Source organism: Chrysochloris asiatica, unplaced genomic scaffold, assembly GCF_000296735.1.
Source record: "Chrysochloris asiatica unplaced genomic scaffold, ChrAsi1.0 scaffold00050, whole genome shotgun sequence".
In the NCBI taxonomy this organism is placed as follows: Eukaryota; Metazoa; Chordata; class Mammalia; order Afrosoricida; family Chrysochloridae; genus Chrysochloris; species Chrysochloris asiatica.
The window spans coordinates 111,505-129,412 of record NW_006408568.1 but is presented as its reverse complement, the minus strand read 5'-3'; the positions used below and the strand labels follow the sequence as shown (position 1 = coordinate 129,412).

General features: G+C 39.6%; 1 protein-coding gene across 1 annotated transcript in view; it reads right to left on the bottom strand.

Moving 5' to 3' along the window:
- The window catches only part of LOC102841716 (antigen WC1.1-like), a 180,020-nt gene that overhangs the window by 58,390 nt on the left and 103,722 nt on the right, over nucleotides 1–17,908 (bottom strand). The window contains 2 exon segments of the mRNA XM_006862752.1: nucleotides 1–297; nucleotides 16,352–16,498. Coding sequence (XP_006862814.1) covers nucleotides 1–297; nucleotides 16,352–16,498 — 444 coding nt within the window.

The window sequence follows — 17,908 nt, the reverse complement described above, 5'->3', positions numbered from 1 at the left end:
CATCTTCATAGTGAGCACAGTTGTTCTGCCCCCAGCCTGGAGATGGGCACGTCCACACGTGGGTCTCCTTTCCTGTGCATTCCACATCATCCAGCCAGATAGGGCCGGATCCTTCACCATAGTGAGCTTCTCTCAAGAAATTGAGAGCCCATCCACAGCCCAGCTGTCTGCACACCACGTGGGCATCCTGCATGTCCCAGCTGTCATCACAGATGGTACCCCATTGTCCCTGGTAAAAGATCTCCACTCTCCCGGCACAGTGACTGTCCCCATTCACCAGGCGGATTTGTCTGCTCTCTGCGGAGAGAGATTCATGTCAATAGGGACATTTACACAGACATTAGAGAGGCCAGTTCTTCTTGTGGGAACCCTCCCCTGAGCAGTTGGCGGCTCTGAGTCTCCAGAGACTGTTTGGTCAGACATGACGTCATTGCACCTGGGCAGCAGCTGGCTGTGGTTTCTTCAGAGACAAAATGATCAGAGGTCAGTAGGCTGGATGAACAGGAAGTCAAATTTCACTGAATAATCTAGTGAGTGAAAGCTGGTATAAAGGCCTTATCAATATTAACCTTGTGAATTATAGAGTTATGAACAGGGTCTAGTAAGGAGAAACTAGAAATGTCAGAATCTTTACCCTGAAATACCCTGTTGGTATTTCTCCCTGAATGAGCAGAGCCAGGGGATTTTTTAGTAAGAGAATGGAAATCATGGTCAAGAAGCTGGGTTGATTTCTAATAAATGACATAAGCTCAGTGCCCATGGCCTGGTAGCTAGAAGTTTTTCCTGTGGAAGATATAGGCTAGTGTGTGGAGTTAGGAATTGGATGATTCATCATCAGTTTTAGGTAGCAGCCACAGATCTAGGTCTAGAAGACCAGAAGAACTGGGAGGAAGCCAGTTACCACTACTGATTGTTCTGTAAGGGATCACAATCAGAGGTCTTGGATAGAAGGGGATAAACATGTGGAACAAAACTCAAAATAACAAATAAAAGACCAGGATTACTAGTCTAATAGAGAAAGACTGGTGGAATTCCTTAGACATCCTTTGGCATTGGAGTTGAAATCACATGACTGGCTCAGCTTTTAGCCAAACAGATGAACTAACAGGTATATACACCATGGGAGTATGCATGTGTAGAACAGTCAACTATAGGAGAACAAATGTGCAGCACTTGCTAAGGGTTGAACTCAGAATGAATGATGGGTAGGAAAGAAGATGAAGGGAAATGGTTAGTGTCCGGAGAAAGTGGGAAGAGTGTTCCTACATTGTGAGGATGGCAGTCAAGGTAAAGAAACAAAATGTGTATGAATTAGTTAATGGAAGATCAACTTCTTCAGTAAACATTCTTCCTGCCCTGTCCTAAAAACTGTCAGAACACATTTTAGGCAGAAGGAGCAGGCAGATGAAGTGCGATTTTCCCAAACGACACTCAAATTAGAATTAATGTCTTTAATCTAGTACCACAGAAATCCAAAGGATCAACATAAAATAATGAAAAATGACAAAAGAGCTATAATTTGAAATCTTCACCTTGTAGGTCTTTGCATCCTAAATTTGAAGAGATAGAGACACAGCCTCACTTCAGTCAATAGGGAAAAAATATTCATGTCCAGACCTTGGAAAACAAGATTCTTCTCTAGCAAATCTGAGATCCTGGTTAAGGGACTGTGGCTAAAGGACTGATGGTACCTGTGTGTGAGTGTACCTGACCACAACAGGCCTCTTTATGAGCTACTCTAGAAGAGTCAGAAAGATGGGAGGTTCCCAGGTGAGGCATGGGGCTTGGGGGAGTGTTCTGATTTTCCTCAAAGCAAAGAAGTAGTATTCTCAGTTTAACTTTTTAGCATAAATCCACTCCCACCTGGTTACCTTCCTTCCTAGTATTCTCTCTCATAGTCTTACTTCTGGAATGTTTCTTGATAATGCCAATTGTCAAAGTTAATATTAAGATCAACAAGACTTACAAGCTATGAATCCTGAATACAGCTATTCCCCAATTTACGATGTATTCAACTTACAACGAACCAGATTTACAACGGTCCTTTAAATTTTTGTACACCTTACCTTAGTGATATGAGGTGCTGGTGTGTGGAGGCGTCAGTTTTGCATCATAATGACCTGCATAGGGTTTCCAAGGCTGTAAGTCTTTAGGGGAGCCGAAAGCCTCATATTTCTCCCATGGAATTGCTGGTAATTTCAACCTCCTGACCTTGAGGTCGGCAGCCTGACTCGTAACCATTACACTACCAGAGTTCCATGAAGAAGTTGATTGTTATTGTTGTAAGTTGCCATCCAGTTGGTACTGACTCATAGCGACCTTATTCACAGCAGAACAAAATACTGCCTGATTCTAAGCCAATCTTACTACAGTTGCCACGCTTGAGTCCATTGATGCTGCTACTTGGCCAATCCATCTTGCTGGGGGTCTTCTCTTTTTCTCTGACCCTCCACCTTACCAAACATGATATCTTTCACCAAAAACTGGTCCCTCCTGACAATATGTTCAAAGTATGAGAGACAAACTTGGCCATCTTGGCCTCTAAGGAGCATTCTGGCTGCACTTCTTCCAAAACGGATCTCTTGGTTCTTTTGGCAACCCATGGCACTTTCAATATTCTCCTCCAACACCATAACTCAAAAGCATCAATTCTTCTACATTCTTTCTTATTCACTGTCCAGCATTTGCATGCATATGAGATTATTGAAAATACCATGGCTTGGGTCAGGTGCACCTTAGTCCTCAGCCTGACATCTTTGCTCTTCAACACTTTCAAAAGGTCTTGTGCAGCAGATGTGCCTAATGCAATACGTCATTTGATTTCTTGACTGCTGCTTCCATGAGTGTTGATAGTTGATCCAAGAAGAACGAAGTCCTTGACAACTTTAATCTTTTCTCCATTGATAAGAGTGTTGTTTATTGGTCCAGTGGTGAGGATTTTTGTTTTCTTGACATTGAGATGTAATCCATACTGAAGGCTGTGCTCTTTGTTCTTCATCAGTAAATGTTTAAAGTCCTCTTCACTTTCAGCAAGCAAGGTTGTATCATCTGCATATCACAGGTTGTAATGAGTCTTCCTCCAATCCTGATGCCATGTTTTTCTTCATAGAACCCAGCTTCTCGGATGATTTGCTCAGCATACAGGTTGAATAAGAATGGTGAAAGAATACAACCTTGTCACACACCTTTCTTAATTTTAAACTATTCAGTGTTCCCATGTTCTGTTCGAACAACTGCTGCTTGGTCCAGGTACAGATTCCTCATGAGCACAAGTAAGTGTTCCGGAATACTCATACTTCACAATGTTGTCCATAGCTTGTCATGATCCACACAATCGAAAGCCTTTGCGTAGTCAATATAGCACAGGTAAACATCTTTCTGATATACTCTGCTTTTAGCCAAGAGCCATTGGACATCAGCAATGATATCCCTCATTCTGTGGCCTCTTCTGAATCCGGCTTGAACTTCTGGAAGTTCTTTGTCAATGTATGATTGTAGCTGTTTCTGTATTACCTTTAGAAAAACTTTACTTGCATGGGATGTCAAAGAGATTGTCCGATGATATCCGCATTTCGTTGGGTGACCTCTCTTTGGAATGGGCACAAATATATATCTCTTCCAATCAGTCAGCCAGATAGTTATCTTCCAAATTTCTTGGCAGAGATGAGATGAGTGAGTGCTTCCTGTGCTGCCTCACTTTCTTGAAAGATTTCAATTTTTATTTCATCAATTCCTAGTGCCTTGTTCTTTGCCAATTCCTTCAATTGTGGAAATGTAGCATATCGGAAACCCTACGCCTTTCTAACTGAAATGTCGCTATGAGTTGAACCCACTCTACGGCACTTAACAACAAGAACAACAACAACACTGATACATGAAGCAAAACAGAACGCCAAAAACATTTTTTTAAAAACCTCACAAGCAAACAAAACACCACCTCCACAAACAAATGAGAGGTGAGAATTGATCATGGAATTTAGCAGTGTGGGGATCAATTTTGATTTTATAAGAGAAGTATTAGTAGAGGGAAGGGGCAGGAAAGCTTGATCTGATTCAATTTAAGAGACTAGATGGAGGGAATTGGAGACAGTGATCACAATCAGCTGTTGTGAGGAGTTTTTCGGGAAAGGAGAACAAAACCAGGAGTACTCCTTTTGAGGAAGTGAAATCAGTTTACTTTGTTAATTTAAGATAAGAGAAATTGATATTTATCTGCTGTTGGTAAATAGTTGTTGTTAGCTGCCTTTGAGTTGGTTCCATCTCATAGTGATCCCATTCATAACAGAAAGAAATATTTTTTAGGCCCTGTGCTGTCTTCATGCTATTTGGTATATTTGAGTCCACTACTGAGGAATTATAATGCCTTTCAACCTAGGGGCCTCTTATTTCAAACACTGTACTGAACACTGTTCTGTTCTGATCTATGGGTTTTCATTGGCTGCTTTGCAGAATTACATCACCAGGCTTTTCTTTGTAGTCTATCTTAGTTTGGAAGTTCCAATGCAACCTGTTCACCATAGATGATGTTACTGGGATTTCAGATAGAGTTTCCAATGTGCAAGTCACCAGTGTATGAGAAACTGAAAGTCTGGGAGTAGAGATAGTAAAAAGTGGAAAATGGATGGTTTATGAGAACTGAGGAAGAGTTGAGTAAATTTGCATTTGAGTGGACATGGTGAGATATGATAGGGCACCAGTGGCGGAATTAACCTATTGGAAAAAAAGCAGAATTGCTGATAGGTGAACAGATAAGGTGGTGGGCTTCTGGGAAGTCTCATTCTGATTGCTTTAATTGGAATTAGAATGCAGGCTAGAATATTTCAACTAGGTTGGCTAGAGATTAAATGCATCTCTCCTCACAGCATCACAGACTAGTAAAGCCCCTAGTACAACTCTGTATGTTTTCCTTGTGAAGTAACAAAAGTATTGAATATCTAACAGGGATAAGGAATATTTTCTCTGCCAAGGGCCATTTGGATATTGATAACATCACTTAATATAAATTTATGTTGCAATGGGAAAAATCTCCTAGAATTATTGAATTTTGAGTCCCCCTAACCGTTGCCTTGGCAGGGCCAGACCAAATGATTTTGTGGTCTTATACAGCCCGTGGGCTGGACATTCCCTACTGTGAGCTAAAATGTAATTTGTACCTAGTAGTCGTGTTGTAGGATCAACACTAGACTGCAAACCAAAAGGTGGGCAGTTCAAACCCACCTGCTGCTTCTCCAAAACCTTATGCAGGGTTGCTATGAGTCAGAACTGACTCGATGGCTCTTAACAACAACAACAGCAACTGATAAAATGCCATCACACACATGTTTTAAAAATCCAGCTGTAATAAGATTTTGCATACTCTTTGGTAAAATTATAAAATCGTATTAGTAAGATTAAACGAATAAAAGTAACTTGGGGATAGAGAACGGCATTGGCAACACTGCATTAAAGACAGAAAACATAAAGGTAAAACATTAAAGACTTGATTACATAAAACACAGAAGCACATGTGCACACACACTACACACACACACATTCCAACTCACAAACTACTAAGATAAACTAAGATCTCAAAGTCAAACCCAAGAACTTGTACAGGAAAAATTATGTATGTGAGAAAAACAAAATCATATTATTGTATAAAAAGTTTCAATAAATGAATATGAAAATGACAAATATTCCAAATAAAAATAAAAATAATTGTTAAGATAGTCATCATAGAAGTACGAAATAGGAAAGAAGATATCATTTTTGCAGATAAGGTCTTAAAAACATGGCTTTAAAACCATGATCTACTGCACAGGGTATGAGAATGAGGAAGAGGAGCACGCTCAGTGAATGTTACTGAGAGTTACAGAAGAAAATGATTGTTATTATTCTGACGGGCAATTGGTGTTGTTGGTGCCATAGTCAGTGCCAACTCATAGCTACTCTGTGCAGGGCTCTGAGATTGTGAATCTTTACAGGAGCAGACAGCCCCATCTTTCTTTGGAGAACAGCTGGAGGGTCTGAACTGTGGTTAGCAGTGCTTATCCTTGGTGGTGGTGGTAGTGTACTGTGGAGTCAGTTCTGATTCATAGTGACCTTGTCTAGGGTTTCTGAGGCTATAAATCTTTATGGTAGCAGAAAGCCTCATCTTTCTCCTGTGGAACAGTTAGTAGTTTTGAACTGCGACCTTGAGGTTAGCAGTCCCAACTCATAACCACTATGCTACCAGAGCTCCTTGTGCTTATCCTAAGGCAAAATGTATTAGAAACTTTCAAAATAGTAATCCTTAGAAAATAATAATGACGGCTCCATGAGATCAGTATAGGTGCTCATAATGATTTTGTTATAGCATTATAATTGAAAACAGAAAAGTTGACCAATGAAATTAGGTAAATAAATTAATATTCATGAACACAGTGAATTTACTGGTAGTCATAAATATATTAAAGATATTTTAATGTAACAAAGAAGTGCAAAATTACATGATTAATTTTTACAGTGGATATAATTTTGTGTAGAGGAACTTTATGATCCAATTATGTGTGTGTGCACTTGTGTTATCTAGGAATTGAGCATGCTTTCTAATAAAGTGAATATTTAGTGTTCAGAAAAGAATCTAAAGAACATTGGGAGAACTTATCTACTTATATGTAGAGACATGTATCTTGTGCCAGCCTCAGGAAGAATTTAATCTCTTCAACCATGCTATCAAGGTTAAAATTTGACAGCTTGATGAAGCAACACCTTGTGAAATGGAAGAACATGCTTTCATGCTATGCTCCTACAAAAATAACCTTTGAGGAAAAATTATTTGAGTTTGAGTGAGGTGTGATTTTTTTCTTAGCCCTGCAAGGAATTTATTTAGTACTCTCATAGCTAAAGTGGTCACAAGAGAATCATAGAACTGATTTTATATTCAATTTTTAGAGTCCTCCATTATTTCTCAGAGCCAGCAATGTCTTTTTTGACAAAAAGACAAATCTCACTGGCAACTGGCTCAAACTCAAGGAGCTGGAGACATAATGAGGGAGGAGGAGCAGAACTTCTTTAGGGAAATTCTACTACTTTAGGGAAGGGTAGAATTTTTGAAAGGAGCAGGATGGAAACTTATGAGTGGAGAAGCTTGAAATAAGGAGTAAGCCTTGGATAGAAAAGAGCTAGAGAGGAGTGCAATGAGCTAATGGATCACAGGAACAAAATTCAAAATCACAAAATAGACCAGGCTTATTGGTCAGATAGAGACTCTGACTCTTGGTTACCCTTCAGGTGTGGAAATGAACTTAGTCCCACGGATCAATTTTCAGCCAAGTGATGGATAGGCCCATATGGGGAACAAAAACACTAGTGAGCATGGACACCATAGACTGTCCAATCATTTGAGATCAAAAGAGCAGCATTTACACATGGATAAAGTTAGAAGGTTTGGGAAAAAATGAGGAATGAAAACAAGAACCTCAGGAAAGAAGTGGGATAAATGATACTACATTGGGAAGATTAAAATCAATTAGATGAAATAATGTCTATATGATTTTTTGAATGTGAGACTGAAGATTTGCTCTGTAAACCACCATTCAATTCATAATAAAAAGCAAAAATAAAAAGGACTTGACAGACATGTACCTAGAATGTTCTTAATTTGAAATGTAAACACTGATATCTAAGACTCCTCAGAGACTGGGACTCCCCAAACTTCATGTAGAGTTAGAGTGAAACACAATGGAGAAATTCAAGATAAGGACATTCACAAGTGCAGTGTTCTTCCTAAATCGCAGATGCTAGAGGATGTTACCATGTCCCTGTGTTGTTTGTTGTTGTTGTTGTTACATGCCATCAGTACGTGGTTAATGCTGTTGACTTCTAATTGAAAGATTAGAGATTCAGGTCCACCCAGAGGTTCCTTGGAAAAAAGGCCTGGTCTTCTAAAAAGAATTATCCTTTGAAGATCTGAAGCAACTTGTTTTTTAGAGGAAGCCAGAAAGCTAACTCAAGTGTCCCACTGTGGCAGGAAAACATTGACCAGAACAGGCACATCTGGAAGTCTGCAAGGCTAGATTCCTGTTCTATTATCAATTAACCCATGAACACCTCTCTTGATCATCCATTTTCTACACTATACAATGGGGTTGGAGAGACATCAACCCAAAAGACAGGAAGGGAAACATCACAGTCAGAAAGATAAAGGTCTGCCAAGCACTGCTGGGGAAAGACTACTTAGTGTAAAGCAGACAAATACATTAACTGTGCGTTTGGGGGTGGGGGGCGGGGAGAAAGCAACGAAAAGATTCAGGCTGCAGGTGCAAGGGTTATCTGGGGTATAATTATAGTTCACGTTGGGAGGGCTTTCTTCATAAACATCAAGGTTTCTAGATCTGTCTATACCCACATATCATCACCACCTTTGCCACCAAATACAGCAGAATAGTTTAGAGTGTGAGCTCTTTGGGCTCATAGCTAAAATAATTGGCTTCCACTGGCCCGACATAGTCCTTGCCTCACATTTAGCCTTCATGTACTCTTCAAACTCCTGGTACCCATTTTCTCACTCTTTCTTTCTCACACATGTTTACATATGTAACTATGTATATATATATGTACATATATAGATACACTCCAGTTCACAGTATAAATGAGCAGCAATACCAAATTCCTAGTGGAGAGAGACATAGTGCCATGTATAAGAGCAACAGACTAGGACCCATCAAGGGGTAGTGCCTCCACCATCATCCATCATGGGAAAGCTGGGAAATGATCAGATATGCTCCAGGCATATAGATATAATTGGGGAGAGCCAAAACATAGACTCAGCGCAATCTGAGAAGAAAGTTTGTACCTCGATAACAATTCACTGATGGCAGTTAAAGACAGATCCCATAGGATAAAATTCAGCATTCATTGTCACTAAGGATCCTACATAGTCAATATCATATGGTTACTATTGAGGCTTTATGTTTATAATCATTCCCCAGAGCTCTGATGCTAATTCAATAGTTCTTCTGATTTAGGAAATGACTCTAGGCTTACCTTGAGCAGCCACCAGGACACTGAAAAGGAGAAAAACAAGTCCTTGTGGAAATACGTGTTCTCTCATGGTTATTCTGATTCTCATGTCTTCAGGTCACAGCCTTAATAGCCTCAGATTATGTAAGGAGTCCTCCCAGCACTTGTAGGGGGCTTCTAAACAGGAAGAGGATTATATAGCCCCATCCCCTGACATCACCATCTTCCGGAGCCAATAGAAGCCCTATTAAACATCTTCCCTGCCATCAGGAACATATAACAGAAACTGCTTTTTAGATTCAAGCACCAATTAGACACTGAATCTAAAATATATCCTTATATGAGATGTGTATTTTTGTGACATGTGGTGTGATTCTGTTCCTGAAGTTGATACAAGAAAGATAGATAAAAAATAAATAGATCATTCCTTTCTATACCCAAAGGGTCTGCAGTGGCTAGTGGGATCTGCTCATCAGGTGGGATCCATCAAGTTTACTGTTCCTAGGCATGTCCCCTCATCCCTGAGGCCAAAGAAATGATGTTGTTTGTTTAATTAGACCCAGGTCTCTAGTGTTATTGAACTAGATGACCCAAGTGATAGCTCCTTCTGCAGTGAACTGCCTAAGAGGAAGAAGAAGTCAGGTGAGTGGAAAATTGGGATTAGAAAAACAAACTTTTCAGGACAATGAAAAGAAGGAATGTGATTGCCTGTGATTTTTCATTTGGATGAAATGAAGGACTGTGAAGGACTTGTAAGGTAGGTTTTCATTTCCTTTCATTTCTGGTCAAGTAGATATTTTTCAACATTCTAAACTCCCCATTTTTGATAAAAACAAGAACTAAGTCTGTCTTTCTTCTCCTTTTGCCCCTAGAGTAAGAAGACCAGTACATTACTTCACCTAGGAATAAATTATACTCTATTGGGATATGGTGGGGCTACTGATTACAAATTAGTGACAAGAATAATCATCATTTTATAAAGTCAGTACTTAACAAACAATATTCAGAAATCAGAGAGTAGGTGTACATCTGCTTGTTGGTCCTCTTTTTCAACAGTTCATTGCTTAAGTTTCCCCCTTTTTTCTCTTTATTTTCTTATGAACTAATTCGCCCACTTTCACATTATTTTCTGATCTCTACTCAATATCTAAGAAGTATGGTTCACATTACAGACTTTGCAAATGGAATCAGTTTAACACAATGTGGTCACCTTACTCTGCTATGAACAGAATAACTGCCTTTTATTAATTTTAATAAATAAAATACCTGCTGTATTCCAGAAATCACAAAAAGTCTTGGTTATGAGGATTAAATAAAATGAAATATGTAAAGATTTTATATCATGCATGGCACATGGTATTGAATTAATGTTAATTATTGTTACTCAGTAAATATTTATATAACATCAAAGACATGACCATTTACTAAATGCTGGGTCAAAATGTTAAAAGTCAGATTGTCCAGACTTTCAGTTTACCAATGTTGTTGTTGTTGTTGTTATGTGCTGTGGAGTCAGTTCTGACTTATAGTGACCCTGTACAGGGTTTCCGAGGCTATAAATCTTTATGGGAGCAGAAAGCCTCATCTTTCTACTATGGAACAGCTGGTAGTTTTAAACTGCTGACCTTAATATTAGCAGCCTGATTTGTAACCACTATGCTACCAGATAAAGAAATCTTTAATTATTTGTGTAAATGGAGCTATTGAGAAAAGGAAGTGAGCAGTGATGTTATATAATAGGAAGAATAAAATCCAGCCAGAGTGGGAGTGGAGACATAGTCAGTAGAAAGCTATGAAGGACAGTTTCCCATTAAAAGCTATTTTTGAGCTGAGATCTGAAGGTTTCTTATCAATCTGGGAGAGTTGAAAAGCAATCCAAGTGGTATCAAAGCATAAGGAAAGTCTTGTGGTATGAAAGATCTTTGCCTTTTATAGGATCTTTGAGTAAGCCAGGGAACTTTTGAAACATAAAGAATAAATGTTGTTAAATGCTGTCGAGTTGATTTTGACTCACAGCAACCCAATGTAGGGTTTCTGAGGAGCAGCTGGTAGATTTGAACTGTAGCCCTTGTGGTTCACAGTACAGTGCTGATCATACAGTACCACACCAGGAATCCAAAGAACAAATAGAACAGAGGAGAAGGTTGATGCCAACAGACAGGCTAATGAAGATCAGAAAAGATCTTGTTAACCATGTGGAAAAAAAAATGGAACTTGAATTTTATCTTAATTGAAGTAGGAAGTCACTGAGTGGTGGTTTTATATTTCAGGAGATTATCATTTTAGTAAACTAGTACTGCTATAACAGAAATTCCACAAATAGAAATTTATTTATCATAGTTTAGGAGACTAGGTGCACCTGACCCAAGCCATGGTATTTTCAATAACCTCATATGAATGTGAATGCTGGACAGTGAATAAGGAAGACCAAAGAAGAATTGATGCTTTTGCGTTATGGTGTTGGAGGAGAATATTGAAAGTGCCATGGGCTGCCAAAAGAACCAATAATAGATCTGTTTTGGAAGAAGTGTAGCCAGAGTGCTCCTTGGAGCCAGTAAGACCAAATTTTGTCTTTCATACTTCGGACATATTGTCAGGAGGGAGCAGTCACTGGAGAAGGATATCCTGTTTGGTAAGGTGGAGGTTCAGAGGAAAACAGAAAGACCCCCATTGAGAAGGATTGGCCAAGTAGCAGTATAGATGGACTCAAGTGTGGCAACAGTAGTGAGGTTGGCCCAAGATCGGGCAGTGTTTCGTTCTGCTGTGCATAAGGTTGCTATGAGTTGGTACTGACTCAATCGCACCTAACAACAACAACAACAACAACAAGGAGACTAGAAATCTGAATTCAAGGTGTCTGTTCTAGGGGCTGGTTTTCCTTTGTTGGCTCTGGAGAAAGGTTCTGGTCTCTTTGAGCTTCTGCTCCTAGATGATCTTTATGTATTTTGGTGTCTCTTCCCCCTTCTTTGCTCTGCTCAGTTGTTGAAGCTCTTTACTAGCTCTAAAGAGATTGACTCATTTTACTTTACTCCTGTCTCATTAATATGTTATATAGCTCCAAATGGAATTATAGCTATAGACATAGAGGTTAGGATTTATCATACATATTGGCAGTGGGGAGGGGGGCAAAATTCAATTCCAAATAATTATTCTATTTGATTCTTATGTTCTCTCTGTGTGATATATGAGGCAGGTAGACTCAGAGGATATATTTGCAATCGCGTGATATTTAAGACTGAAATTAATGTAAAATATTTGTGAGAATTTATGAGTATTCTGTCCAGTTAAATCTGGTTCTGATCCAGTACACTTGTCTGGGAGAACATCTAATATTAATCAGATGGGAAGGAGGTGGGATGGGGATGTGGAGGATGGTGGTGTTTAGTTCCTGGTCATTCCTATAACTCTCATTGCTCCTCTTCTATGGCTGGGCTTCTCGGACTGGGCCTTCTCCATCCTGCTAGCAATGCTGTCTGGGATTCACAATGGCCTTTCTTAGAATGGTCATAGTTTAAATATTTACTTGTTGGTGTGGTGATAGGTCTATGGTTATAGACATAGTTATAGTCTATAGTCTATAGTTATAGTCTATAGATACACCATCCTGAATGTGTCTGATCATGTTTGATCTCAGAAGTAAGCAGGGTCAGGCCTGATTAGTGTTTGGATGGGAGACTCTCTGGGAATACCAGGTACAGCAGGCTTTTCTTGAGTCCTGGTATGATGCTGTGGGCTAATGCACTGGACTACAAAGTCAATCAGAGCCACAAGGTTGGTGGTTCAAGCTCACTAGCTGTTCCTTAGAAACACCATACAGGGTAGCCATGGGAAGGAAGCGACTTGACTGTTCTTAATAACAACTACATAGTGATTTGAACTAATACATAAATAAAATTTATAGCACTTTGAATTTTCTGTATGTGGGAAATGTTGTCTATACTGACAAACACTCAAGTATCCACAGTGTACTCATTTATGCGAGAGTGAGATTTTCTTTATTCGATTTTTCCAAATTGGGTGCCCAACCCAGTAGACACTGGCAGATGTGCCACATTGTCTGCCACAAATGGTTTTTATTCTTGTCTCCAAAAAGCCTCTCCTCTAGTTCCACATATAGGATTCTATGGCACCTCCCATTTTCCCTCCCCCAGAGAAGCCAAAATGGCTTGCTCATGGTCTTAATGGCTGCATTCTTATTTAAATTACTTAACAACAAGTCCTAGAACAGCCTGCTGCTTTCTGGAATCTTCCAGATCAAGCAATCTCATGAATTTCTGAAGGTGGACTAGGCCCACAAGAGGTATCTCTCACACAGTATAACTGTACTCTATTATTGTTGTTGTTAAGTGCCCTCAAGCTGGATCTGGCCCATAGTGACCCTATACAGGGTTTCTGAGGAGTGACTGGTGAGCTTGAACCATTGACCTTGCAGTTCAAAAGGCTTTGCAATCTGGTACGTTAACCTACAGCACCACACCCAGACTATTCTATTTTTAAGTTGCTCCAAATGTGAATTAATTTATAGTATAAAAATTTCATCAAACCATTTAAATAATTTTGAAATAATTTTCTGATTATTACAAAGGCTATCATTTTTCACCTGATAAAGCTGTGACTAGCCACACAATGCCCTGTCTGAGATCTGAGATTTGGTTTGTTGTAGGGAACAATGTCTTCTGACTTGTACTTTTCATTAATAGTCCTCTCAATAAGTTGACTATTTCTTAACAGTAGTAATACCTTTCATGCTGCTATATCTTTAGTTTTTGTTAACTCAAGTGCTAATTACACTAAGTTTTAGCTATTAAAATACTACCTGAGAATTTAATTTATTCAATATCTTTTTTATCAATGAGGACATGGAAATAATTTTTGGAATGTCATGTTTAATTTGACAGAAATAATATTTTTGGTGTGGCACTGTAGCATAAATGCTGAACTGCTAGCTGCAAGGCTGGTGGTTCAAACCCACTAGCCACTCCTCAGAAACTCTATACAGGGACTCTACAAGTCAGAACCAACTCCACAACGACAACAACAACAACAGAATCAATGTTTTGGCTGAATAAGAGGCAGGCTATCAAGATGGTTAAAAATGTGTCATAAGTTGCTGTGCTGCCTGGATGTGACGCCTACTTTTTCCACATAAGCTTTAAGTAACCTCAACTTCCTCATCTGCAAGACTGGGATTGTTAAAGAGAAAAGGTGTCACTTTGAGAGCTACCCAATCCATGGTGTTCAATTGCCTCAGATGCTTGTGAGAGCTGGATAATGACTAAGGAAGCCTGAAGAAGAATTGGTGCATCTTAATTATGATGTTGTAGAAGAATACTGAAATTACCATGGACTGCCAGGAGAATGCACAAATCTGTCTTGGAAGAAGTAGAGTCAGAAAACTCCTTTGAAATGAGGAAAATGAGACTTCAGATAAAGCACTTTGGATGGGTTCTCAGGAGGGCCTAGACCCTTGAGAAGAACATCATGCTTTGTAGAGGGTCAGCAAAAAAGAGGAAGACCCTCAACAATGTGGAATGACAGTGTGGTGACAATAAAAATTGTGAAGATAATGCAGGATGGTGTCGTGTTTCATTCTGTCGTACATAGAGATGCTATAAGTCATAATCAACTTAATGGAACCTAACACAACCAGGATTCCTGATAGGCATGGTAGGATAAGCATTATACTGCTAACCTACATTACCACACCAGACCTCCAACATTGAACATTACTTACAGGTCTAAGGGAAAGTGGACAATTTTGGAGTATTTATTGAGAGTTTCATGAATGTGTCTTGTTTAGGAAAAGGAGGACCTTCTGAGTCCATAAAAAAGGCAAAAAAATGTAGTTTGTCAGGAAGCAATGACACTGACACTCAAGTGAGAATTCCCATTGGGAAAGGGACATGTTTGAAAATGGAATTTCCCAGGTCAATAAGGGTGAATGTACCTAGATACTGGAGACAGTGACACAAGTGTGAAAAGCTTGAGTGTTTATTAGGATTGATTTTCTCTTATTGGTGCATATGACAGCTTTGCAGTGATACAAAAGACAGGATACTCATGTTTTGGGGAGCAAATCATGGAAGATTCTTTGCAGATTTGGTTGCTCCAAAAACAGCACTACATGGTGCTAAGCTCAACATCATCATATCCCAGGTCTTCTCCTTGCTCCAGGACCAATGAGAAAGTTTCCCCTTCCATTCTAGGGTTGTCTGTTTCTCTAGGAGACTGCAGAGAGTCACCTGAAATGGAAACGAGACTTCTGATTACAGTGGGGTCTAAAAGACAGAACAGAGGCCCATGGTGGAATGAGAGAACATTAAGATGATCACAAAATATCTGTGGCACCCAGTGTGTGTCTAAAAGGCTAGAGCTGTTGCATACTGAGTCAGCTCATCTGTGCAAGGCCATGTGCTGATCTGGACTGCTGGTATGAAGATGGCCTAATTCTGCATGACAAAGATATTCACATTTTTCTCCAATACCAGGCTGGCCTAATTTCTTAATGAATGGAAGCAGGTAATTCCTTCTTTATACCCCTCAGCACCCCACTAAACAGACTAAAGGTAACCTCAAAGTGCTTCTGAGAATCCTCCCAGGTTCCCTGTCAGATGTCAAAAGAGAGCATCCCACCAAGTCTCTTGCTCCTTAGACCACATGCTTACTCTTAAGCATTATTCCTGGACCTAGGGAAGGAGAATCTCTATCATTGAAACACTTAGTGAAAATTATCTCTTAGTTTCATTGTAGTATTGAGATTTTATGACTATCTTTTTTAAGGCCACAGCACATTTAAAACATACTAACAGATGGCAATATCAACTTTAAATGTCTGGTTATGTGTAACTCACAAATTCAGTTTACCTTATTATTAAAAACACTTCCTAGATTACTTTTCATAAGCTGTAAGATCAGAAATTTATTGTCAGAACACGTGTTTCTGCTTGGAGTTTGAAAAATGTGAATGAGGGATTGACAACTTATTATATGGAATGATTCACATTCAAGGGATGCTAAAGATGGATATGTTGTTGTTAAGTGTTGTCGATTTGGTTCAGACTCATAGCGACCCAGTATTGGGTTTAAGAGAAGCGGCTGCTGGAGTTTAAACCACGGAACTTGTGGTTCAAACTGATGGTACAGTCCACTGCATTAATCCACAGCACTACATTGGCACTCCAAGAATGGGCATAGACAACATGACATGTTTTTCCAGAAGAGATGGAACAGCTACAATGATCTGGAATAGGGAAGAGCAACACTCTGGGTATAAGAAACTACTCAGGGTAAAAATGAGTATTGAAGTGTTTAAACTCACCTCTCCTATGACAAAGGAGTAAGGGTATTAGAGGCAGAGCTGTCCACTCACCTGTCTGGGAATTCCAAGCACCATCACCCTCCTCTTGGAAAATATGCTTCTCACTCATCTCAGGGGTCGGAGGAATTTCAGGATCAGGTAATTCTTCAATGTCATCATAACCATTTCCACTGGAATTGACAGGCTTTCCTGGAGGCTCTGAAAGCAGACAATGACTTTGGTAAAATTGTAAAATATAGGGTGGTATCTAGGTGAGATCCTGGTGTGGCGCTATAGGATAAGCACTGGACTACTAATCACAAGGTCAGCTAAACACCTCAGCCACTCCTCTGAAACCCTATACAGGGTTGCTGTGAGTTGGTACCAATTGCGTGGCACTTAAGAACAACAATAGGCGATATGCTAAGTCCTTTCTAATGACGAGATTCACACTACCTGATAAATATGGGCACCAGCTTCCACAGATGACCAAATGCATAGATTTGATCTTGATATTCCCATGAAGCATTAAAATCTTCAAAATATTGGAATGTTTTTATTCTTGTTATCAAGTGCCGTTGTTTTGGTTCCAACTCACAGTGACCCTGTATAGTGTTTCTGAGGTTGTACATCTTTATGGGAGCAGAGAGCCTCATCTTTTTCCCATGGAGTGGCTTGTGGACTTAAAGCATCAACCTTGTTGTGGTTAGCAGTCCAGTGCTTATCATCCAAGTCACAATGCTATTAGCATATATGAAGGTTAATAGTATTTTTCTTAACTGGTCTCTCATAACTTATAGAATAACAAAAGCCACTGTGCTGAGTTTCAGGCACTAGTTTAAACATATGGTAAAGCAGTTATAATGTATAATACTGGACCAAATTGAACCTGGATCCAAATAACTTACCTCCTGAGACTGAGAGACACAGAACTACCAAGGAGACAGCAGCCTGGGGATCGATCATTCAGATATGGGAGATCTCACCAACCCAATCCTAGGAGACCTGGGTTTCAAACCCCTCCAGTACTCTGATGACCTCAGGATCCCATTTCCACAGAACCCTTCTAGATAAGCCCTATCCCAAGAGCTGTCCAGCTCTAATACCTAGGAAACACCTAGAGCAAACAGAGTTGTTGTTGTTATGTGCCATCGAGTTGGTACCGACATAGCGACCTTATGCACAACAGAATGAAACATTGCCCGATCCTGGGCCAACCTCACAATTGTTGCCATGTTTGAACCCATTGATGCTACCTCTTTGCCAATCCATCTTGTTTTGGGGGTCTTTCTCTTTTTCTCTGAACCTCTACCTTACCAAACATGATATCCTTCTCCAGAGACTGGTCCCTCCTGAAAATTTGTCTGAAGTATGAGAGATGTTTGGCCATCCTGGCCTCCAAGAAGCACTCTGTGTTTGTCCAACACAGATTTGTTGGTTCTTTTGGCAGCCTATGGCACTTTCAATATTCCTCTCCAACACCATAACTCAAAAGCATCAATTCTTCTACAGTATTCCTTATTCAGTGTCCAGATTTCGCATGCATATGAGGTTATTGAAAATACCCAGGTGCACCTTAGTCCTCAAGCTGACATCTTTGTTCTTCAACACTTTAAAAAGGTCTTGTGC